The 23,785-nt window shown below is 43.0% G+C and overlaps 3 protein-coding genes across 4 annotated transcripts in view; 1 reads left to right on the top strand and 2 right to left on the bottom strand.

Moving 5' to 3' along the window:
- Positions 1–12,217, top strand: part of ABCG5 (ATP binding cassette subfamily G member 5) — a 33,112-nt gene extending 20,895 nt beyond the window's left edge. Inside the window, exons 11-13 of the mRNA XM_039532209.1 lie at positions 7,502–7,687; positions 9,030–9,142; positions 11,893–12,217. Of these exons, the coding sequence (XP_039388143.1) occupies positions 7,502–7,687; positions 9,030–9,142; positions 11,893–12,089 (496 nt within the window). The 3' untranslated portion in view covers positions 12,090–12,217. The remainder of the gene's footprint in view (positions 1–7,501; positions 7,688–9,029; positions 9,143–11,892) is intronic.
- ABCG8 (ATP binding cassette subfamily G member 8) overlaps positions 1–13,613 on the bottom strand; it is a 53,825-nt gene extending 40,212 nt beyond the window's left edge. Inside the window, exons 1-2 of the mRNA XM_039532213.1 lie at positions 13,220–13,613; positions 12,900–12,969 (exon numbers count right to left, since the gene is read on the bottom strand). The gene's annotated coding sequence lies outside the window, so the exon portion shown is untranslated. The remainder of the gene's footprint in view (positions 1–12,899; positions 12,970–13,219) is intronic.
- Positions 13,614–13,799: 186 nt separating this feature from the next.
- Positions 13,800–23,785, bottom strand: part of DYNC2LI1 (dynein cytoplasmic 2 light intermediate chain 1) — a 53,699-nt gene continuing 43,713 nt past the window's right edge. For both annotated transcript variants that reach the window (XM_039532212.1, XM_039532211.1), the window contains exon 13: positions 13,800–14,035. In XM_039532212.1, the coding sequence (XP_039388146.1) occupies positions 13,973–14,035 (63 nt within the window). In that variant the 3' untranslated portion in view covers positions 13,800–13,972. The remainder of the gene's footprint in view (positions 14,036–23,785) is intronic.

Here is a 23,785-nt window from a genome sequence, read left to right as displayed (position 1 = left end):
GTAGTGTAGAGATAGCCTCGGTGAGTTAGAATTTTGGTGAAAATGTTCTAATAAACAACACAAAAATGAGACAAAATGCTTGTTTTGGCTCTTAAAAACCTGTGAATCTAAGACAAATAGATTATCTCAGTATTTGCAGTATTGCTTTGTAGTTCTAATAGGAAATACCTTGAACAGTCCAAATATTGAGGTTAGGGTAACTTCATATACTTATTTAAGGCCTAATTCTGCCAGGCTAAGTCATATTGAATAGTTTCTTACTCCACAAGTTAATCAAGGATTAAGATACTGCTCAGCCTAAGTAAGGTTGTCAGAATTTGACTCTTCATTATTTAAGGGATTTGGCAGGTTCTGAAGGGTCAGGGTCATTTTCATGGCATGCACAAGGGTAGAGGGGCCCACAGCCTCCAATCCTGTGGAAGCCTGTCTGTGCAAACAGTTGGAAGCTGGCATTCTGAGAGTTTTTGGGAAGAGTGGCTATAGTCTCCCTTCAATTCTCAGAGTTTCTTGCAGAAGTTAATGCAGACTACAGCTAATAATTGAATCTGTTTATTATGTGATCATAATTGTCTCTATTAATTGCTTTCCATTTTCCCAAAAGTTTATTAAATTCTTAAATCCCAGGATGTATTTTTTTAACTATAATCAATCTCACAAAAAGATCTGAAGTTCAAAAAACAGGCAAGCAATTTCCAGTTTTAAGCAACACAAAAGGCTCTTAAATGTCTGTAGATGATCTTTATAAAGCTAGTGATAGCTCCTAAGAAAGTAACTTGGGGAGAAGGGCAAATGGTTATACAGTGGATGCAGCAGTGGTCTGTGCTCTTGTTGGCTTTCCTGCAGCTCCACCAGACGCCTCATCATGTCCATTGGTTCCCCCATTAGCCTCAGCGTTGACTCCTGCCTCTTCTCATTGTGCTCACTTAATGCTTTCCTGGCCACTGCCACTGAATGCCTCCATTCATTTAGCTGTGCCCTCTCAGTGCGGGAGGACTGCATGAGCTCGGAAAACCTGTCACCGCGAGTGCATTTTTTTCACCTTCTAATCTGCGATAACCTCAGGGACGGAGATGATAGAGGGAGCATAGAAACATTTGCACCTGTGGGGGGATAAAAAGGAAGAGTAAAATTAGAGATGATAATTTCTGAGAACAAACAGGAGACTTTCACAGTGAATAAAGCAATTCACAGCAGACAGCACATGTGCTTTAGGTACAAGGTCGCATTTTGCCTTTTATATTGAGCACCTACCGATATGGTGACACATCACACATGGCTGGGAAACATAATTTGGTTTCCATGCAGCCATGGTAAGCCAAAGGGTACATAGGGTTGGCGTCTTCCACCTTCATAACATGTGGGAATGGTTTCAAACTTCAGCGCCCTCCTTTCCCATAGCAAGCAATGCCGGTTGGGTTTGCCATTTAAAAGGAGGTGCTGCGGTTTTTGGGTGGATGTGCAGCACACACCTACCCCCACCCCACTGCATGGCTATTCTCTGGGATGATTCCTTCTCCCCTCCCCATGCCGCATGGCTATTTTCCAGGATGATCCCTTTTAGCCAAGCACAAACAGCCCAGCATGAATGGGGTCCTTTTACTGATCCCTTACAAAGGTAAAGGTAATAATTGGAGATATACCAATCTCCTAGAACTGGAAGGGACCTCAAAAGGTCATTGAGTCTAGCCTGTTGCCTTCACTAGCAGGACCAATTTTTGCCCCAGATTCCTAAGTGTCCCCCTCAAGCATTAAGCTCACAATCCTGGGTTTAGCAGGCCAATGCTCAAACCACTGAGCTATCCCTCCCCTCTATTCCACCAGCTGACCATGAATGATATCACTCGCCTGACGCTAACACAGAAAGATATAGATAGAATGCTGCTTGAATGCAACCAAAACCCAGGTCAATTTGCTGCCATGCTTTGTGTTTCAATGATTCCAGACTACTTGCTACTGGCTTGGCTTAGTAAAGTGTCTTACTGTGGAGGACAAAATAAGGCAGCCCTCCCCAGAAACTTTCTGCAAAGGCTTTCAGAGTACCTTCAGGAGAGCATCATGGTTTTACAAAAGGGTAGATCATGCCAAACCAACCTGATCTCCTTCTTTGAGAAGGTAGCAGATTTTTTAGATAAAGAAAACACAGCGGATCTAATTTACCTCAATTTCAGTAAGGCATTTGATACGGTTCCACATGGGGAATTATTAGTTAAATTGGGAAAGATGGGGATGAATATGAAAATTGAAAGGTGGATAAGGAACTGGTTAAAGGGGAGACTACAACGGGTCATACTGAAAGGTGAACTGTCAGACTGGAAGGAGGTTACTAGTGGAGTTCCTCAGGGATCAGTTTTGGGACCAATCTTATTTAATCTTTTTATTACTGACCTTGGCACAAAAAGTGGGAATGTTCTAATAAAGTTTGTGGATGACACAAAGCTGGGAGGTATTGCTAACACAGAGAAGGACTGGGATATCATCCAGGAAGACCTGGATGACCTTGTAAACTAGAGTAATAGTAATAGGATGAAATTTAATAGTGAAAAGTGCAAGGTCATGCATTTAGGGATTAATAACAAGAATTTTAGTTATAAATTGGGGACACATCAGTTGGAAGTAACAGAGGAGGAGAAGGACTTCGGAGTATTGGTGGATTACAGGATGACTATGAGCCGCCAATGTGATATGGTCGTTAAAAAAACTAATGCGGTTTTAGGATGCATCAGGCGAGGTATGTCCAGCAAAGATAAGGAGGTGTTAGTACCGTTATACAAGGCACTGGTGAGACCTCATCTGGAATACTGTGTGCAGTTCTGGTCTCCCATGTTTAAGAAGGATGAATTCAAACTGGAACAGGTACAGAGAAGGGCTACTAGGATGATCCGAGGAATGGAAAACCTGTCTTATGAAAGGAGACTCAAAGAGCTTGGCTTGTTTAGCCTAACCAAAAGAAGGTTGAGGGGAGATCTGATTGCTCTTTATAAATATATCAGAGGGATAAATATTAGGGAGGGAGAGGAATTATTTAAGCTTAGTACCAATGTGGACACAAGAACAAATGGGTATAAACTGGACACTAGGAAGTTTAGAGTTGAAATTAGATGAAGGTTTCTAACCATTAGAGGAGTGAAGTTCTAGAACAGCCTTCCAAGGGGAGTAGTGGGGGGCAAAAGACATATCTGGCTTTAAGACTAAGCTTGATAAGTTTATGGAGGGGATGGTATGATGGGATAGCCTAATTTCGGCAATTAATTTGGCAATTGAGCTTTGATTATCAGCAGGTAAATATGCCCAATGGTCTGTGATGGGATGTTAGATGGGGTGGAATCTGAGTTACTACAGAGAATTCTTTCCAGGGTGCTGGCTGGTGAGTCTTGCCCACATGCTTAGGGTTTAGTTGATCGCCATATTTGGGGTTGGGAAGGAATTTTCCTCCAGGGCAGATTGGCAGAGGCCCTGAAGGTTTTTTCGCCTTCCTCTACAGCATGGGGCATGGGTCACTTGCTGGAGGATTCTCTGCACCTTGAGGTCTTCAAACCACAATTTGAGGACTTCAATAACTCAGACATAGGTTACGGGTTTGTTACAGGAGTCGGTGGGTGAGATTCTGTGGCCTGCATTATGCAGGAGGTCAGACTAGATGATCATAATGGTCCCTTCTGACCTTAAAGTCTATGAGTCTATGTCCCTGGAGGATTCCCACTCCATCCCCAGACACGTTAACAGACTTTTCCAGTAGCTGTACTGGCTGCGAATGCGTCCCAAGTCCTCAGGGCAAATCAAACATTAAACACAATTGTTGTACTGTAGTTACAAATGTGCACTCACCAGAGGTGCCTTCTCTGGCTTTTCGGTCCAGGATCCCACCTTGGGAGGGTATTGGCTCCTGGGTGATGAAAAAGTCCTGGCTGTCAGGGAGCATGGATTGCTTGCTGTGCATTCTCCTCCTCCTCCTCCACAAAATCCTCCTCCCTGTTGCATGAAACTCCCCCCTTGCAGGTGTCCATAGACAGTGGTGGGGTAGTGGTAGGGTCCCCCCTAGAATGCCATGCAGCTGATCATAGAAGCGGCATGTATGGGGCTGTGACCCAGAGTGATCTCCTTTGTCTTTTGGTAGGCTTGCCTAAGCTCCTTGACTTTCACGCAGCACTGCTGTGTGTCCCTGTTGTAGCCTCTGTCCACCATGCCCTGTGCAATTTTGGCATATATATTAGTATTTCTTCTTTTTGCTCGAAGTTTGGCCTGCACAGATTCTTCTCCCCATACAGCAATCAGATCCAGTGTCTCCCATTCGATCCATGCTGGAGCTCATTAGCAATTCTGGGGGGACTGCATGGTCACCTGTGCTGCTGAGCTCACCACGCTGACCAAACAGGAAATGAAATTCAAAATTTCCCGGGGCTTTTCCTGTGTACCTGGCTAGTGCATCGGAGTTGAAAGTGCTGTCCAGAGCGGTCACATTGGAGCACTCTGGGATAGCTCCCAGAGGCCAGTAACGTCAAATTGCATCTGCACTATCCCAAATTTGACCCAGCAAGATTGATTTTAGCACTACTCCCCTCGCCAGGGAGGAGTACAGAAGTCGATTTTAAGAGCCCTTTAGGTCGACGGAACGGGGTTGGTTGTGTAGACGCATTGCTTATAAAATCGACCTAACGTGGCTAAATTACACCTAACCTCGTAGTGTAGACAAGGACTGAGCTTTGTGTCCCCTATTGCAATTCCCATTACACCCACCCAGTGAATCGATTGCCTGAGAAAGGGGATGTAGAAAACATTCTGTGACCACGGCTGAGGTAGACGTCTTTTTCAGGAACAATGGCAGGCAACTTACAGAGCTTGAGAGCCAGCAACCGCACAGACTCACTCTGTCTTCTCTACAGCGTGTCTGTTTTGTAGACTGTAAACTCTTTCAGGCCGAGACTGTCTTTCTCTTCTGTGTACAGCTTCAAGCACATTGTCAGTGTTAAATAAATAATAAAGAATATTAATTCAGGCTAAAGAGGGCTCGTTAAACTAGGTTACAGCTAACTCAAAATGCTATTACATCAGAGTCTATTCTAATATTTTACTGTATCTCACAGAACAGGTAATACTCATATAGATTAGTCTCCTACATACCTTTTCTGTTTCATGATTGCTTGAAAACAGGTGATGTGACATAAAGCAGTTTGTACTATACCCCATAAACTGACACATACACATACACACAAGGAACAAACAGCTCCCACACACTAACCACTGGGAAGATTCACTGTTGATGGCCTTCCAGCACACTACTACAAAGAATGTTGATCTGTTTTGGGGTACAATTTGCTGATAATTTTGTATAAAAGCATCAGAACAAGCTCTCGCTCAACTGCCATTAAGCCATCATCACAGTATTGCCTTAAAAAGGGAGACTTCAGTGAGCTGAAGGCTTTTGTCTCTGTTCTGATTGTAAGAATCTGTCTAAGACCCTAGCCAAAAGAATGGAAAATGTTATTGTGCATCCTGATCAGATCTTTGCATTCCCAACAGGTCTGTTTTGGATAATTTTAGTTATGTTTTTGTCATATAAACTCAGTTGGTAAATTAATTTTGATATAGTGATTATTCCTCTTGACCAGGAAAAGGTATTTGACTGAATGAATCATAATTAGCCTTTTGAGACCCTGAGCTATTCTCATCTGCACATATGGTCTAATTAAAGTAAGTGGTGGTGGAATTCCCCTTTTTGACACAAAGGGATAAGGCAAGGAGGCTCCACTTCAGGGCTGTTGTAGTCTCTCTCTCTTAATGAGACGTTGCTTCTTGGACCTTTTCCTTCCCATCCCAGATCTCAGTGTTTGTTGCTCATTGGCACAATGTAGATTTTTAGAGCATTTCTGAGACAGCGTCTCTCCTGAGATAAAGTAGGGAAGAACGTGCTAGCCTACTACTTGGGTTTTGGACAGCTTTCCTCCCCCACAAGGTGTCATCTGTTGTTTGTTAAACCTTGACAGAATGCATTTGTGAAGATCTGATGTCCAAAGTAGCTATATCCAGCCATTTCTGTATGCAAGAAATTACTTTAAATGTTTTAACATGTCCTCGATTGGTGTCCCTTTGACCTGATTAAGAATGTTTTTATTAATTATTCATCAGTTGTATTTTGCTTTGGGATAAGTGCCAGTATAGCAAGAGACTTCCCATATATATTGCTGATTTTATACTGGATCAGGCAAAGTTGGCTTTCATAAAAGGCAGGACATGCAGTATTTTAGGTTCAGGGAATATTTTTAATTTCCTCCAAGTTTTAGTGGTTTTGAATTTATAATTTTTACTACTATATATCTTATTAATTTGATAATTTAAAAAATGTCTCTAGTTTTTTTCCTTTCTCTCTTCTCTCTCTGGTATCACAAGATTATTAAAATCTCCTTGTGTATATTGAAGAGTTCTTACTCCTGCCACACTGAGGCAGTGCTTCTAAGGCTGATAGTTTTTGTTCAGTTTCTCCTTTAAAATGGTTTGTTTGGGGCAGTCTGAGAGAAAGGAAAATATTTTGCTACTGGAGCCCTAAATAATGTAAAACAGTGAATATTTCAGCTTGGGAAAAATAATATAGCCAGTGCAAATATTATTTCCTGAATGCTGATTTATTTTGTAAATATCTAATGGCCAGTAGCATTACATAGTATACTATCTGATCAATGTGAAATTGATTATGTCTTGAATTAATGGACCATGTAATTTCTGATTATGTACTCCCAGTAGAAACAGCCACAAGGCAATGTTTTCATTTACAGGTATTTTGCTCCTTGAGGCATCATATATTTCTGAGCTCTTTCATAAATTGTTGAGCCATTGGAGTGCTGTTTTAGGAAGTAGGGAAGAAGTCTTCCTATTATGATCTTGGAAGGAACCAGTCTAACTCACTTTTTGTTGTAAGCCTCTTTTCTATACCTAGAGATATGCTCCATCTCTTGCTGCTTATCCTGACCACTCCCTCATGCCAGCCGCACAGGAAGGTCATGGAGGCCTTATTGAGAGGTCAAGTTAAGGAAGGACCAGGATGGAGCTGGTAGTATGAGGAGATCAGATTTGTTAGCAGGTGGTGTGAGCAAGGGTGAGAGAAATAAGGATATGTTTTGTTTGGTGGAGGGGAAGTAGGAGCAAGAGCAGGAAGGGGGTTAAGACTCCTTCTGTGGAGTGAGGAAATTGATTTAGATGTCCCTTAATAGAGGACACTAAGGATGTGTACACTCTTCTTTAGGAATGTAACAGCCTGATTTTAAGCAGGGTCCCAATCCAACATCCTTTTTTGCACCCAGAATGTGCCAGTATAAAATATTGTGGGTACAAAATTCCATCTGTAATTATCTGCAGACAGAACTGATGTTATTTTACACATGACTGCACCTCCATGACTAAATGACAAAACATTACTGCACCTGTGGGTACAAAAAGGGAGGATGTTTTTTAAAAGTCTGATGCCATAATGTTTATATTTTAAAATGCTCTCTTGACTGTATTTGCACAGGACTGTAGGAATGAACCCTGATGTTTCCAGATTTGGATGTTTCTTTGCTGTTGTGTTAGTACCTCATATAATTGGTGAGCTACTAACACTTGTTTTGCTTGGTGTGGTTCAAAACCCAAATGTAGTCAACAGTGCAGTGATGCTACTTAACGTAGCAGGAGTGCTAGTTGGAAGTGGGCTTGTAAGGTAAGGAAAAGTATTATTAAATAATTGTGGTTTTAATGATAAAATAATGTAACTATACAATAGTCTCAAGAATCTCTGTTGCTAAAGATGAGTCTATGAGTGTGTTACACAAGAAGGTGGTAACTAGATAAAGTGCACCTGTAATCTTTGGCAAGGCACCTATCTAATCATTGATCTTTTAAACCTTGTACTAAATACAAGCAATCCCGACTTTTCCTACAGAACTGAAATAAGCCTAACGATAGTTAATGCCAAAGCCGCTTCCTCACTGAAATGGCTACACCTCATAAAGTGATTCTCAAAAAAAAGTATCAGTCTGTGTCATATTTGACAATGCTTTTTCTCCCGTAAACAGATTTCAGCTAAAGCTGGTTCTGCAAAGCAAAATTATGTTAACACCCTCTTCAGTGCCCTATTAGCCACTGCTAAATTTAGTGAAAGGTTGTAGTTTTGTTGTGAAAGTATTTCCCACCACCTTAGTTCAGTGCCTTACTGATCTCTTTGAGTGAGAATGTGTGTGGGTTTTTTTAACCATGTTTTTTAGTACACACAGTGCTAATTAAGACTGTGAATCTCTTCATTAAAACAACAAGGAGTCCAGTGGCACCTTGAAGACTAACAGATTTATTTGGGCGTAAGCTTTCTGGACTCCTTGTTGTTTTTTGTGGATACAGACTAACATGGCTACCCCCTGATACTTAATCTCTTCATTGTCTGTGAAGAGAATCAATACTGCCAGTGGGTCTTGGATTGCTGGACATTTCTGCAGCATTTGCTGTGTTGGATCATAAGGAGTTGTTTGGAATCTTTGTATTAGAGACAGGAAGTGCACTTGCTGAGTACAGTTACACTGAGCTGATCACAGACCCTGTTTTGATTCACATTATTAATTCTTTGTTTTGCAAGTATCTTTAGTAGCCCTCCAGGGCTTAATATTCACTCTGTGTCTACTTTAGAGGAAATGAAGTGAATACACATGGTAGGCTTTTGTTATACAGATAACACTCATCACTCCTAATAGTTCTTCCATTGTCATTTTATTAGCTTTTTTGATGACACAGCAACATGAATATAAATAAGTTGTAAAATTAATTGCTACTCTTCCTAAACAATGCATTACTACATATCCTGACACTGTTAATGGTCAATGGTCTCCTTAATAGATCCTTCAACATTTGTCACAAATACAGTTTGTACTTGAAAATTGTGCAGGCAAATTAAGGAGGCTCCCTAAAATGTGGTTGTAAGGTGCTGAAAGGAGCTGAGCAGTTATTATAAGTTTGGGTAGTATTGGTTCTTGAAATAACAGAAGCCCAATTTAACTAGTTTTTGTTTGTTCAAGGCGCACAGCTGATATGCCTACACCTTTTAAAGTTCTAAGTTACCTTACGTTCCAAAAATACAGCAGTGAGGTTCTTGCAGTCAATGAATTTTATGGATTAAACTTCACATGTGGTAAGTATTCACTGAGCCCCCTTAAGCCCTTTGTAAATCAATTTAATGAAATATATGTTTAAATTTATACACATGCTAACAAAGAGTACTCGCCATACCTTTCTAAGCACCCCATACAACTTACAAATACAACATAATTAATAACTAAGCATAACAATTCATTATAAGGCAGTAAAACTTTTATAACCCACTACTAGCAAACCATGCCACTCAAAAGCTTGAATCTCCCTCTCCTTCCAACAGTTTCCCACTCTTCAACTTCCACCACTTCCTCACACCCACAGGCTGTTTTCTTCCCCATGCATTTTAAAAGATGAGCTTTGCAGCAGGCCTTGAAGGTCATAAGATTTGTCCTATTTTGGATCATGTAGAGGAACTGAATCCAAAGTTGGGGGCCTCTGGAGAGAATGCCCTGTCAGCCGCGATTTCTTGTTTATATCCATGGGGCATCAGCTTGAGCACCTCTGCTGATTTCAAATGCAGTGGTAAGGCACCAGGAGAGAGGTATTTAAGTTAGGGAATAATCTATTTAGGGTTTTATAGGAAGGACTATGGCTCAGAGTTGAAAATAACTGATGTCAAGTTAATCATTAATGTTTGATAGTGATTGTTTTCAATTATGGATTTTTTCAGTATGTTCTCCAGGCAGCCTGGCTCCACTGCCCAGGCCTCAGATTCTGCAGTGTTGTCCAGGGTGGCCTCTCTCATTACCACTTCTTCCCAAGAAAGGAAGGCACACCTAGCTTCAGCAACTTATCTCCTTAGACTTTGGCTATTGCACTATTATCTAGGCACCCAAGAGCATCAGCCTACACTTCTGGTTTTCCTTGCTTCCTGACTGCAAGTTCTGGTTCCCCAAAGCACTGCTGCAGGGCTTCATAGAACAGTGCAGCAAGTATCACCCTTCAATTAATTCACCCTTGTGGGGTAAGATAGCGTGCAAGAGGCAAGTGCAGGCAGGTTCTGGCAGGAAATGAAGACAAAATAAAAGGCTGGGCACCTGGCTCTCGCAAAATAGTGAATTCTGTGCAAAAAATGTCAGCTTCTGCTATTGTGGAGTTCACAAGGCCCTGAGCAAGATTAGTGGGGCAACTCATACCTCTGAGCTATTGTTTAAGACTTGCAGCAAATTGAGGAAGAGAACAGTGCAGCAGTTTGCACAGTTCACATTTCCACTGTTATCTCCACCTAGACTGCCTAGAAACACTTTTTTAAAACAAAATCTTACATTCTGGAGCAGTGTTGTGACGGGGGGTGTGATAGGATGTACAAACCCCACACTGGGCAACAAGGGGTTAAGGAATTATTTTGGGCTCAGCCAGCCCTACCCTGCCACACTTGCAGCAAATACTCCATCTGCTGGAGGAATTAAAAGATAGGGAATAAGATCACCGCGGTAGCGGAGCTGGAAGAGGGCAGACTTGCAGCCCACAGCTCCTGCAGGGCAGAGGGAAGCCTAAGCACTCTGACACAGCTGTCCAAAGGGACGCACCCCAGAGACAACCAGAGAAGGAACTTTCCTATGGACCTCTTACATATTTTGGTTTGGATTTCCCCACCAGGGGAAAATCTTGACTAATCTTACAGGGATGGGGGGTGAAGGAGAAGGGAGGACAAGAGGAAGAGACCCAGGGAGGACAGCCTTAAGCAGCCAAAAGGGGTAGCCAAAAGGGCCCTGGGTTGGAGCCCTATTGAGTGGGAAGGCCTGGGCTCCCCTCATCCCCCTGGGCAGTCAGGGGTTGTGGCCATGACCACTAGGCCATGCTTCCCCACCAGACCCCAAGTGAGGCGCATTACAAGGGGTGAAATTCTCCAACTATGGAACACATGGGGCCCTGTTTATAAGTGAAAATCAACACCTTTAACATCTCCTTGATGTCAGTGCAGAACATAACAAGATACTACATGTTCTAAGTGGACTGACACATTATATGTTATTCAGTTTTGGATGGTTTTAAAATGTAGTCCCATATAAAGCATATTGCAGTAAGTAACCTTGAAGACGACAAAGGCATTCATCACAGCAATGGTAAAATATGTTGCACTTTTCTGTAAGGATCTCAAAGTATTTCATAAATATTAATAAGCCTAAGTCAAACAACTTCCCAGTGCTTATGGTCCTTGCAGACAGCATATTTGATGGGCCTTAAATCTTCCATTTGGTGTGAGTGAAACTAGTGACACTTCATTCCTCTCTTTAGAAAATGCAAAGCAGGTTAGACACAGAAACATGCAGAATGCCCCAATTTCCCGTACACAGCAGATGGGCTGGGATGGGCACTGAGGAGCTCCTGGGAAGCCTGTCAGGGAAGGAAATCTACCTGCTCAGCCACTCTGTGGGTATTACTCCAGTTTCACGACCACAGTAACCATTCAGCAGCTGTATGAGCTGTGGTATTTGCATAGCAAGAGATCTGCCAATATGCTCTCAAGCTTTTGCTGTGAAGCAGTAAGTCATTGCAGAGCTGAGTTCTGAGCATACCATGATTGTACAGCCTCTGCCCAGACTCTCCTGGAACAACACTGGCTCCACTATCGACAGTACCCTCCATTCCCACAGGGGAAGAGGAAGGAGTTGTGAACACATATGTTATATTAAAATAAACTGTAAGGCCAAGTATATTAAATAAAATTGAGGTGAGTAGAACATGGGATCCAGGTGTTTAAATCAGTGCACCGTTTGCAGTAACTAGCCTGGCATGTTCTATAATATCATACAAAACCTTTTTTTTTTTTTTTTTTTTTTGCAGGTGGCTCCAATGTTTCTCCTGGAGTTAGTGCATCATGTGTTTTCCCTCAGGGCATTCAATTCATTGAGACAACCTTTCCTGATGCAATGTCCAGGTTCACAACAGACTTCTTAATGCTATATGCTTTCCTACCCGCACTTGTCATTCTAGCAATTGTGAGTTTTAAAATAAGGGATATAATTATTGTCAGGCAATAAAAACATTAGGAATTCTAAACTGGCTGTACAGTACTATATACCAAACCTTGCGGTATTTGAAAACATTATTTGGGCAAAGTCGTGTCCAGTATTTTGTTGTCTTTCTAAATTATAGTACGTGAGGAGTGAATGACATTCACACTATTCATATCTTTTTCCTTTCAGTTAACAGTTTTAACTCAGTTGGAAGCAACATGTTAAATACTATGAACAAAACAGTAAACACTTAAAACTAAAAATTTCAGTTTATGAAGTACACATTTGGGTATTTTTTTAATTCACAAAAATGTTTTAACATATTTGTAAGTGCACTTAATAAAGAGGTGCAGACACTGGAACAAATGCCATTTGCTTTGTTAGGGATTATTCTTGCAAGCTTGATGACCAAGGGGCACAGCAATATTTCCTCTAACAGCTGCACCTCACCTCCCCCACCCCAATAAATAATGTTAAAATATCAAAGCATAATGTAATAGACATGGTAACTGAGTTGTGTGACAGGACTTCACTTCGGTCTTCAAGTTATTAATGCAAAAGGTGGAACTAAGATATTACAAAATTTGCACTGTCGAGTGTGAATTAAAGTGAAAGTCTGTGAATCTGTATATAAATTTGAGCTCAGAAATTGTGAAATTGCTCAGCACCTGTGACCAAATATGTAACATAACATTCAGAGAAGGAAAAATTAATGTTAGATCATTCTGCCCAGCCCCTTCCCAGTTCAGAATAGTTCACCAAGGAATTTTCTTATGTGCTCTAGCCCAGTGGTTGTTCAACTGTCCGTTTTTGTTTTGTGGTAAGATGACATACCTCTCATGGGCCACCGCTTGTCTCAGTACCTCAATCCTCTATTGCTTGGTTCTCAAAATATTTCATCCTGCTGCTGGACAAAAGGATGAGCTTTACTGGTTTATGTTAAGTTGGGCTGTCTCCATCAATGATGTTTCCATCTTTTCAAATTGCACTAGAAGACTATGATATTGAACATTAGGAATAATTTCCTACCATTAATATAAATGTCCTTTTATTAATGCACACAAATATCCCACAATCTGTGTATGGAGAGGTGGGGACTTATATTTACTGATAGTTAACACCTTTATTAAATTAATGCATTAAATTTGACAAACCATAACAAATTATCACTTCCAGGATGGGTAGCAGAATGGTTCTCATTGTCCAGAAATCATAACAGTACTCAATCTTATTGGTGAGCGCGAGCCATAACACAGTTCTATGCAGAATGGGTATAGTCTTTGGGAATGTTCTCCTATACAAGATTAACAGAACCTGGTTTTAACTACATTATATCAGGCAGCTTGTATGGAAGTCTCTCTCTTATAGCACTTATGAATTAATGGGTTACTTAGTACCTAAAATATGTATCTGCAAACTGGGAAACATCTGACTTCATACACATTATATTTTGTGTACACAGGTATAGCTCTGGGCTTGCAATAATCTGTTCGTGCCCTTAAATGCATATTTTATTTAGGAACTTAAAAAAAAACAACAAAACATATGGCCCATTCTTCATATTTAAACCCAGCCATGGGAATAATCTTTTTTAAATTCTCCAAAATCTACTTGAGGTTGATGATCCAGGTTTATTTTCTTACCAGAAAATATTTTCAGTTCACATGATAGTACATGAATTTAACTATTAATTTATAACAAGTTTTTTTTATAATTTAATAATAGATGCAATCATGCTATATTAACTGTTTATTTATTGTATGTTTGTTATTTGGTATTACATATTTTTCCAATTGTATAAAACACCAGTTTCAATTACTTTGTATAATACTCAAAAATGATGATTGATCTTAACATGTACAAAACATAAAATTAAAATCAGTCTGAGCGCTAAGCACTTATCTCAATCAAGATTCAAACTCCATTTCTTTCCAGGATTTAGAGGCATTTCTCTTATATTGTTCTAGCTCCTAAAACACAAACACATTTCAAAACACTTAGCATAACATCCCCAGTAAAATAATAATAAAATGCATACATCTGTAACTTTCCAATCTACATGCAGTTTAAGGTTTCTAGCTATGTTTCTAAATCATACATTATCACATTTTGAAATAGTACAAGAAGAAATTTTGATCACATCTTACTGAAATTAAAAATGTTTAGCTTTAGAGGCTGACTAAGTTGCTGCCAGGAGAGAGAGCAAGATGTGATTTCCTCTCCTAGCTATTCACTTGCCAGGCCAGGGAAGGCCAAGCCCCAAGTTGGAAGCACTGTGGAGACATGGAAATTTGCAGCTATCTATTGACTATACTTTAACTTTATTGTTTTATTTGTCATGCCCGCGGGAGGTCCGCTGCTCCCGGGGCTCTGGGGCACCTCCCGCGCATGACTGCTTGGGGCAGCCAAATAGGTAGAGCCGCCCCTGTCTGTTACCCATGCTAATTCATCAGGATCCTTTACAAAGCTGAAGCTTTACAGAGGTGTGTGCATTCCCTCCAAATCAAGCCCTTGGCCCTCTTGTATGAGTTGTTCTGCTAGCGCAGGGGTTGGCAAACTTTCAGAAGTGCTGTGCCGAGTCTTCATTTATTCACTCTAATTTAAGGGTTCGCGTGCCAGTAATACATTTTAACGTTTTTAGAAGGTCTCTTTCTATAAGACTATAATATATAACTAAACTATTGTTGTATGTAAAGTAAATAAGGTTTTTAAAAAGTTTAAGAAGCTTCATTTAAAATTAAATTAAAATGCAGAGCCCCCTGGACCAGTGGCCCCCCGGACCCTAGCAGTGTGAGTGCCACTGAAAATCAGCTTGCGTTCCGCCTTCGGCACACATGCCATAGGTTGCCTACCCCTGTGCTAGCGATAACTCAATGGCCAGGGAGATGTAGCTAGATTTCCCTCTTCATTAGTATGCTCTATTTTGGCCAGAAAGTAGTAGCCTGAAACATTTCTTAAAAGATCACAAAGGATTTATTTGACATGTGTACAGGAAGATTCTTCTCTCTACATTAATGTGTTTTTTTAATCAGCTATTCTGAATAATCCCTTTATGGGCTACATTTTAGTTGAATGAGCTGTATACACCTGAATGTAAAAATAAGCAAAAACTAAAGAGGAAGCATTTCAGGAAGAAGTAAATCCCAGTCAGTACTGGGAAATTTTTAGGAAAAAAGCTTTGAGGAACAGATTATTAAGAGCAGCAGTAAAAGTTGTTACTGTGAAGATATTAAAAAGGCAGGCACTTAGACGCAATCACCACTACAGCATAAAGAACAATAGCTGGGTAGACAGGTGGACCTACATGACCTTATTCCATCCAAAAATGTTACTATGAATTTTGATGCATATAAAAAGCTTTAGAAACATTAGCAAACAGCAGTTTTATCTTTTAGTTTCATGCAGTGATGCGTACCGTATGGCATCATAGTTCTTAAAGATTTATGAGCCGAGTTATTTAAAAGTCACTATGTCTTCTTTACATACACGACTCCAAGTTAGCTAAAGGACTGTATTATTGTAATTACAGCCATATAATTTTAGGTCTATGGTTATCTACTGTTTGCAATTTCAAAGATCAGTTATCCACCTGCTACTGCATTAGAGTGGCATGTTTAGCTACACCATACAGAAAAAATTCATTATGCTGGAAATTCCCATTTGCGTTCAATTAGTTTACATGAAATGTTGATATAGCACAGTTATAACTCACCAAACCACTGTAGTGTTAGTTTTTAGATAGCAAAAAGATCTTCTTGCTATGTTTTCAAGGAAATACACACTGCATCTGTGTTTTATGTTACAACTCTAATGTGAGGCTAGCTGCTTGGAGTCTCAAGCAGGAAAGTCAGTGTAATGGCTTCCCTTTTTTGACTAGGATCTCTTCTGAAACTAAATGCCCAAGCCACAAGGAACCAAAAATCTACTGGGCCTTACCTCCCATGCAATCCTACTGCAATCAATGGGGTTGAAAGGGCTGCAAGTCAAAACAGATTTTTGTGCAAGCTCTCCTTATAGCTTAAGAATTCATGCAGAGGCAGTTGGTATGACAGTCTATTAAAGGCAGCCATCAAGTAAGATCCTCAGATGATTTAAACTGGCATAGCTCCATAAACTTCAAGAAATAGCTGCTGATTTGCAAGAGCTAAAGAGACAGCCCTTCTATTTAAGTGAATAAGGGAACTTATTTTAAGTCAAGCAGGCCTGTTAATAACCAGGACTCACTAGTTTAACATGTTTTAAGAAGAAAAACAAAATAAGACAGAGAGAGACAAAGAATGCACTGGATTTCAGGCATCCTTTCTAAAACCAGATAAAGGGGATAGAATAGAACAACAGTGCTAGAACCTTTGCAAATTCCAGAGCCAGTCTGCAGGAACCATAGTTCAGTAACTTGTAAATGTGACTGGGGGCAGGGGAGTTTCAGTAGCTTGTGAGGATGGTAGGAAATCAGAGAAAAAAAGGTGAACCCAAACCAGTGATTAGTATGAGTACTGAGCAAGTGTCATATGATTGCTATTCTGATTTTAATAGAATGGACTAGATAAAACAATAGATGTTTCACAGGAGTTATTCAGGCAAATTGACATGAAAGCCACACTTGTTTGTGTTTAATAGAAATGATGGTCATGAGACTTATGGAGAATAATGAGAGACATAAGCTAAAACAATATAGGAATGGAGATGATTTCTCCTAAAAAAGGAATATGGAAATAAAATATGAAGTAAATACATGCCCCTTTTGAGGAAAATGTACAACCTCAGAGTCTTGAATTTTCTTTTAATATAGATTTTGAAAGCTATTTTTTAGTGGTTAAATCAAATGTTATTTCAGTACAACCTCACTAATCTGTACACCTGATAAAGTCACACAACCAAAAATTCTCTCTCCATACATACCAAAGCCAGCATCTTTCATTATCAGGGGAGCCAGCATACTGGCTGACGCAGATTCTTCAAACCCTTCGTTTTCCTGAAGGTTTCAGGCATTTTCCAATATCTTCAGGAAAATAGGTTTGTAGTAGTATTTTATAGTGTTTTGTAAGAAAGGGTGCTGCCATTTGCTTACCCCAAAAAGTTTTTGAAGATAGTGTCTGATTTTCAGGGAGGTGTTCTGTGTGTCTGATATTGGTTAAACCACTTGATCTCCATTTGCTTCAGTTAATCACTGCAGTATTTTTTAAATCATATTCTTCTAAGAATCAATGGTTCAGATCTATTTATCATTTAGGCACTTTGACCCTGATCCTTAAAAGGTATTTAGGTGCCACCATCCCTCTTTAGGCACCCAAGTCTATAATTTACGTGCCACTGACATTTTCAAATCTATTGCTCAGCTGCTGCCTTAACCCTGTACCTGGGCTGAAAATTCTACTGGGCAGCAGGCTGCTTATGGACTAAAGGTCAGTGTTAAGAGGAGCTACACCTAAGTATCTTTAAGGAACTGGGTCTCCCTGGGTTCCAGTCTATTGGTTTAGTCATCAGGCCAAGGTGAATAGTAAAGTGATGTTAACTGTAAAATATTATTTATACAGATATATCAAAATACAGCTTGCTAAAAAAGTAAAAACACATGATGAAAGAATCTCAGAGTCAAGTGTTAAGTATTAAGGCCCTTGTAATAAGCTATTTCATGATAAGCTAAGCACCTTTCCAAATAAATTAATGTGAGTCATCAAGATGCACATTTGGAAGTCCCTTGAATACAAGCAAACATTACAATATAAACCTAAAAGCTACCGGCATTTTATGTTCAAATCGCTAATGTCTAAGGCCTGGTCTACACTAGGAGTTTATGTCGAATTTAGCAGCGTTAATTCGATTTAACCGTGCAACCGTCCACACCAGGAAGCTAATTAGTTCGACCTAGAGGGCTCTTTAGTTCGAATTCGGTACTCCACCCCGACGAGGGGAGTAGCGCTAAATTCGACATGGCTATGTTGAGTTAGCCTATGTGTGGACGGAAATCAACCTTAGTAGCTCTGGGAGCTATCCCACAGTGCACCACTCTGTTGACGCTCTGGACAGCAGTCCGAGCTCAGATGTTCTGATCAGCCATACAGGAAAAGCCCCGGGAAAATTTGAATTCCTTTTCCTGTCTGGCCATTTTGAATCTCAGTTCCTGGTTGGACATCGGGGCGAGCTCAGCAGCACCGGCAGCGATGCAGAGCTCTCCAGCAGAGGAGTCCATGCAATCTCAGAGTAGAAAGAGGGCCCCAGCATGGACTGACCGGGAAGTCTTGGATCTGATCGCTGTGTGGGGCGATGAGTCTGTGCTTTCGGAGCTGCGCTCCAAAAAACGGAATGCAAAGACCTACGAGAAGGTCTCCAAAGCCATGGCACTCAGAGGATACAGCCGGGATGCAATGCAGTGCCGCGTGAAAATCAAGGACCTGAGACAAGGCTACCAAAAAATCAAAGCGGCAAACGGACGCTCCGGAGCCCAGCCCCAGACATGCCGCTTCTACGAGGCACTGCATGCCATTCTCGGTGGGTCTGCCACCACTGCCCCACCAGTGACCGTGGACTCTGAGGATGGGATAGTGTCGACGGGCAGTTTCTCGGCGATGTTCGCGGATGGGGAAGATGAGGAAGGGTTTGTGGAGGATGAGGCAGGCGACAGCGCTTACAATACTGCTTTCCCCGACAGCCAGGATCTCTTCATCAGCCTCACAGAGATCCCCTACCAACCCTCCCCGGCCGTTAACCCGGACTCCGAATCAGGGGAAGGATCAGTCGGTAAGTGCTATAAACATGTAAACATTTATTTAAAAAAAAACAGGAATAAAAACTATATGAAAAGAAGGTCAATACATATAGGGATAGAACAGAAATCCTCTTGGGACAGTTCCACGAAGCTCTCGTAGAGGTACTCAAAAAGCCTCCGCAGGAGGTTCCTGGGGAGAGGTGCCTTATTGGGTGCTCCGTGGAAGCACACTCTTCCGTGCCAGGCCATCCTCAGGTACAGTGGGAGCATTGCCTCGACCAGCATGGCAGCATAGGGCCCTGGTCTGTGCAGGGATTCACGCAGCATGCGCTCTCTGTCTCTCATAGTGACCCGCCTCAGGGTGATCTCGCTCGGCGACTGCTGCATCTAATTAGGGGAATTACTGTAATGTTACTATTGTGAATGCTTGACTTTTCCTTTGCATAACAATGACCGTCGTTTAACAGCCACGTGGTGGAGGCTGCAGAGGGAAAGCATACAGGATCTTTCCGGGACAGCCGCGAGGGGCTGGAACAGGGTCAGACTTTATGCTTTCCAGATTGCCTGCAGCAGGAGGGCACTGCTATCCATTAACTGTTAAGCAGCCTAAAGTTTACGGCTTACCAGGCCTGGCTGCTACACGGATTCTGCTGTCCTGCCCCGCTTGTCCGATCTCCAGTGCAAGACCCCAGGCAATGAAAGCAAATGCCGAAAATTCGAACTTGTCCTGAGAGCACATGAGATAGGTGCCCTGTATGGTCTTGTTCACAGAAACTGAGTAGACTGTGTTCAGTGTTCGCAAACATGTATCTTTGCAAGGAAATCACTTCCTTTTTCCCATCACACAGCTGCGGCTCTTTCCCGAACTGCCCCGGCATTCCCCTCACAGAGGCTGGCGCAGATTAGGCGGCAAAAGAAAAAGACTCAGGACGAGATGTTCGCTGAACTGATGGCCTGCTCCAGAGCCGAGGTGGCCCAGCAGAGCCAGTGGAGGGAGACCCTCTCTCAGCAGCAGCGCTCACACAGCGAACGGGAGGACAGGTGGCGGCAGGAAGACCAGCAGGCGACTCAAACGCTGCTTGGACTAATGAGGGAGCAAACGGACACGCTCCGGCGCCTTGTGGATGTTCTGCAGGACCGCAGGCAGGAGCAGAGAGCCCCCCTGAACTGTATCTGCAACCGCCCTCCCCCGCCACAAAGTCCTGTCCCCCCCCACCCAAAATCACAAGAAGGAGGGGCGCTAGGGGCCGTGAAAACTGTCACTCCACCCCAGCAGAGCGCTCATGTACCAAACAGCTCTCATTCCCTAAAGTATGAGAATTGCTTCCCTTCCTGGCTCACCCAATCCAAAATCCCAGTTTCATCCCCCAACTGTGTAGTTGAGTATTAAAAATAGTTTGCTGTTCATTACTGTTTCCGTCATGTTTCTTTGCAGAAGACTTTGTGTGAAGGGGAGATAGGGGTTTGTTAATTGCATAGGACAGCCACCATTACCAGGGTACAGACATGGGGGCAGGATCAACAGCAGGTCACACACAGAGTGCAGTCACTAGGCACCCGGGTCACTCTGGGAGGTGTCTGCTGCCCCAGGTCAGTCTGGGAGGTGTATGCTGCCCCAGGGTCCAAGCGCCTGGCATCCACAAATGGCAAGGCAGGCTGCCCTTACCATGCCCTTCCACCCTAGCCATGAACCTCTCCGATGCCCTGAGCCCCAGCCAGAGCCATCATCCCCCTACACCTACTCACCCTTCCCACACACCCCTCACCCCTTCTTGCAAACCCACCCCTTCCTGCACACCCTCCTGTAACCGTCCTCCCGCCAGAGACCGCTGTAGGAGCAGGAGCCTGTCAGTCCTCGAGTGTAGAAGCGGTCTGTACATCACTGCACACCGTACCCACCACAGTCTGCGTCCCTGTTTGAACCCTTTAACGCGAATTCGTTAGTAAAGAAAACTTTGTTAATTAAAAATGTTCCAATAACTTTATTTTTAAACGTCTGTTGGAAGGGGGGAAACCTGGTGAACGGGGTATGTAACCGCTGAAAAAAGTCAATAGTAACTGAAACAGGGGCAGGTTCAGCTTCTCTGTAAAGAGACTGGACAGTCATAGGTTACCCTGCTCTCTGAGGAACCTAGCTTTCAAAGCCTCCCGGATGCACAGCGCTTCCCGCTGGGCTCTTCTAATCGCACAGGTGTCTGGCTGAGCGTAATCAGCAGCCAGGTGATTTGCCTCAACCTCCCATCCTGCCATAAAGGTCTCCCCCTTGCTCTCACAGAGATTGTGGAGCACATAGCAAGCTGCAATAACAATGGGGATATTGGTTTCGCTGAGATCTGAGCGAGTCAGTAAGCTCCTCCATCTCCCCTTGAGACGTCCGAAAGCACACTCCACCACCATTCTGCACTTGCTCAGCCGGTAGTTGAAGAGCTCCTTGTCACTGTCCAGGACGCCTGTATAGGGCTTCATGAGCCAGGGCATTAGCGGGTAGGCTGGGTCCCCGAGGATCACTGTAGGCATCTCCACATCCCCAACACTTATTTTGTGGTCCGGGAAGAAACTACCTTCCTGCAGGCGTCTAAACAGACAAGAGTTCCTGAAAACACGCGCATCATGAACCTTGCCCGGCCACCCGACGTAGATGTTGGTAAAACGTCCCCTATGGTCCACCAGTGCTTGCAGCACCATTGAAAAGTAGCCCTTTCGGTTAATATACTGGCTGGCCTGGTGGGCCGGTCCCAGGATAGGGATGTGAGTGCCATCTATAGCCCCACCGCAGTTTGGGAATCGCGGCGAAGCCATCTATGACGACCTGGACGTTTCCCAGGGTCACTACCTTTGAGAGCAGTAGGTCAACGATTGCGTGGGCTACTTGCATCACAGCAACCCCCACGGTAGATTTGCCCACGCCAAAGTGGTTCACTACTGACCGGTAGCTGTCTGGCGTGGCAAGTTTCCAGAGGGCTATGGCCACTCGCTTCTGCACACTCAGGGCTGCTCGCATCCGGGTGTCCTGGCGCTTCAGGGCAGGGGCCAGCAAGTCACACAGTTCAAGGAAAGTGCCCTTACGCATCCTGAAGTTTTGCAGCCACTGTGATTCATCCCAGACCTGCAGCACGATGCGGTCCCACCAGTCCGTGCTTGTTTCCTGGGCCCAGAATCGCCGTTCCATAGCATGAACGTGACCCATTGCCACCATGATCTCCGCGGCGCGGGATCCCGTGCTTTGTGAGAGGTCTGTGCCACTCTGACAGTTCATGTCCGCTGCCGGAGCCTCCTCGCCCGATTTCTCAGCAGCTGACTGTGGAAGAGGTGGACGATAAGTGCGAGGAGTTGACAACGGCCATAAGTGCAGCGATGATCGCAGCGGGCTCCATGCTCACAGTGCTGTGGCGTCCGCGCTGTCACTGACCAGAAAAGTGCGCAAACAGATTTCCCGCCGGCGCTTTCAGGGAGGGATGGCGGGAGTGACGGTTGAATGACGACAGTTACCCAAAACCACCCTCGACACATTTTTCCCCCAGCAGGCATTGGGGGCTCTACCCAGCATTCCAATGGGAAGCGGGGACTGCGGGAACTGTGGGATAGCTGCCCAGAATGCACCGCTTCCAATGTCGACGCTTGCCCCGTTAGTGTGGACTCACAAAGTCGAATTAGTGTCCTTAGTGTGGATACACAAATTCGACTTCCTAAGGTCGAATCCACAAATTCGACCTAAGTTAAATCGAACTACTCTTGTAGTGTAGACATACCCTAAGTACAGCTAACACACGTACAAAAGTCTCCATTATGATAGCACAACACTAGTATTTAAACAAACATTCACTTCGTATTCAAGATTACAGCAACAGAAAATTGAGGGTATCCCATGACCTTCAAAGAGATCAATCCTATACCCCACACGTGGCATGACCTCGAATAACTATACTGAGGTAAAAATTATAGTGCTTTTCTGCACTAGGATTTTACAGAGATGGCTATCTCAAGTTCCCTATCTTGATGTAAAAAAAAACACAACATTTTTGCCGTGAACAAAAAGTCTTAGAGCTGCAAATGTTGTTAGGTAATGCATGCCTCTTCTATTGGGAAGAATTAAAAACCTATGGAATATTATAACAATCAAACTAATGCAACAGAACCTTGCTAATTTGAACTAGTGACTAAGAGACCCATTGGAAATGTAAGTCAGTTTTGAAAACTAGAAAGTAAGTGAATGGCTCTGTGGATATGGGGAAAGCGGAGGACATGATATACCTTGACTTTAGCAAAGCTTTTGATACGGTCTCCCACAGTATTCTTACCAGCAAGTTAAAGAAGTATGGATTGGATGAATGGACTATAAGGTGGACAGAAAGCTGGCTAGATCGTCAAGCTCAATGGGTAGTGATCAATGGCTTGATGTCTAGTTGGCAGCCGGTATCAAGCGGAGTGTCCCAGGAGTCAGTTCTGGGGCCGGTTTTGTTCAACAACATGATCTGGATGATGGGATGGATTGCACCCTCAGCAAGTTCACAGATGACACTAAGCTGGGGCGAGAGGTAGATATGCTGGAGGGTAGGTCTAGGGTCCAGAATGACCTAGACAAATTGGAGGACTGGGCCAAAAGAAATCTGATGAGATTCAACAAGGACAAGTACAGAGTCCTGCACTTAGGATGGAAGAATCCCATGCACTGCTACAGGCTGGGGACCGACTGGCTAAGAGGCAGTTCTGCAGAAAAGGACCTGGGGGTTATAGTGGACGAGAAGCTGGATGAAAATCAACAGTGTGCCCTTGTTGCCAAGAAGGTTAATGGCATATTGGGCTGCATTAGTAGGAGCATTGCCAGCAGATCGAGGGAAGTGATTATTCCCCTCTATGCGGCACTGGTGAGGCCACATCTGGAGTATTGGAGAGAGTCCAGCAGACGGCAACAAAAATTATTAGGGGGTTGGGGCACATGACTTATGAGGAGTGGCTGAGGGAACAGGGCTTATTTAGTCTGCAGAAGAGAAGAGTAGGGGGGATTTGATTGCAG

Source organism: Mauremys reevesii, linkage group 3 (genome assembly GCF_016161935.1).
Source record: "Mauremys reevesii isolate NIE-2019 linkage group 3, ASM1616193v1, whole genome shotgun sequence".
Lineage (NCBI taxonomy): Eukaryota > Metazoa > Chordata > Testudines > Geoemydidae > Mauremys > Mauremys reevesii.
Note: the sequence above shows the minus strand (reverse complement) of the source record. Positions and strands in the feature narration are given on the sequence as shown.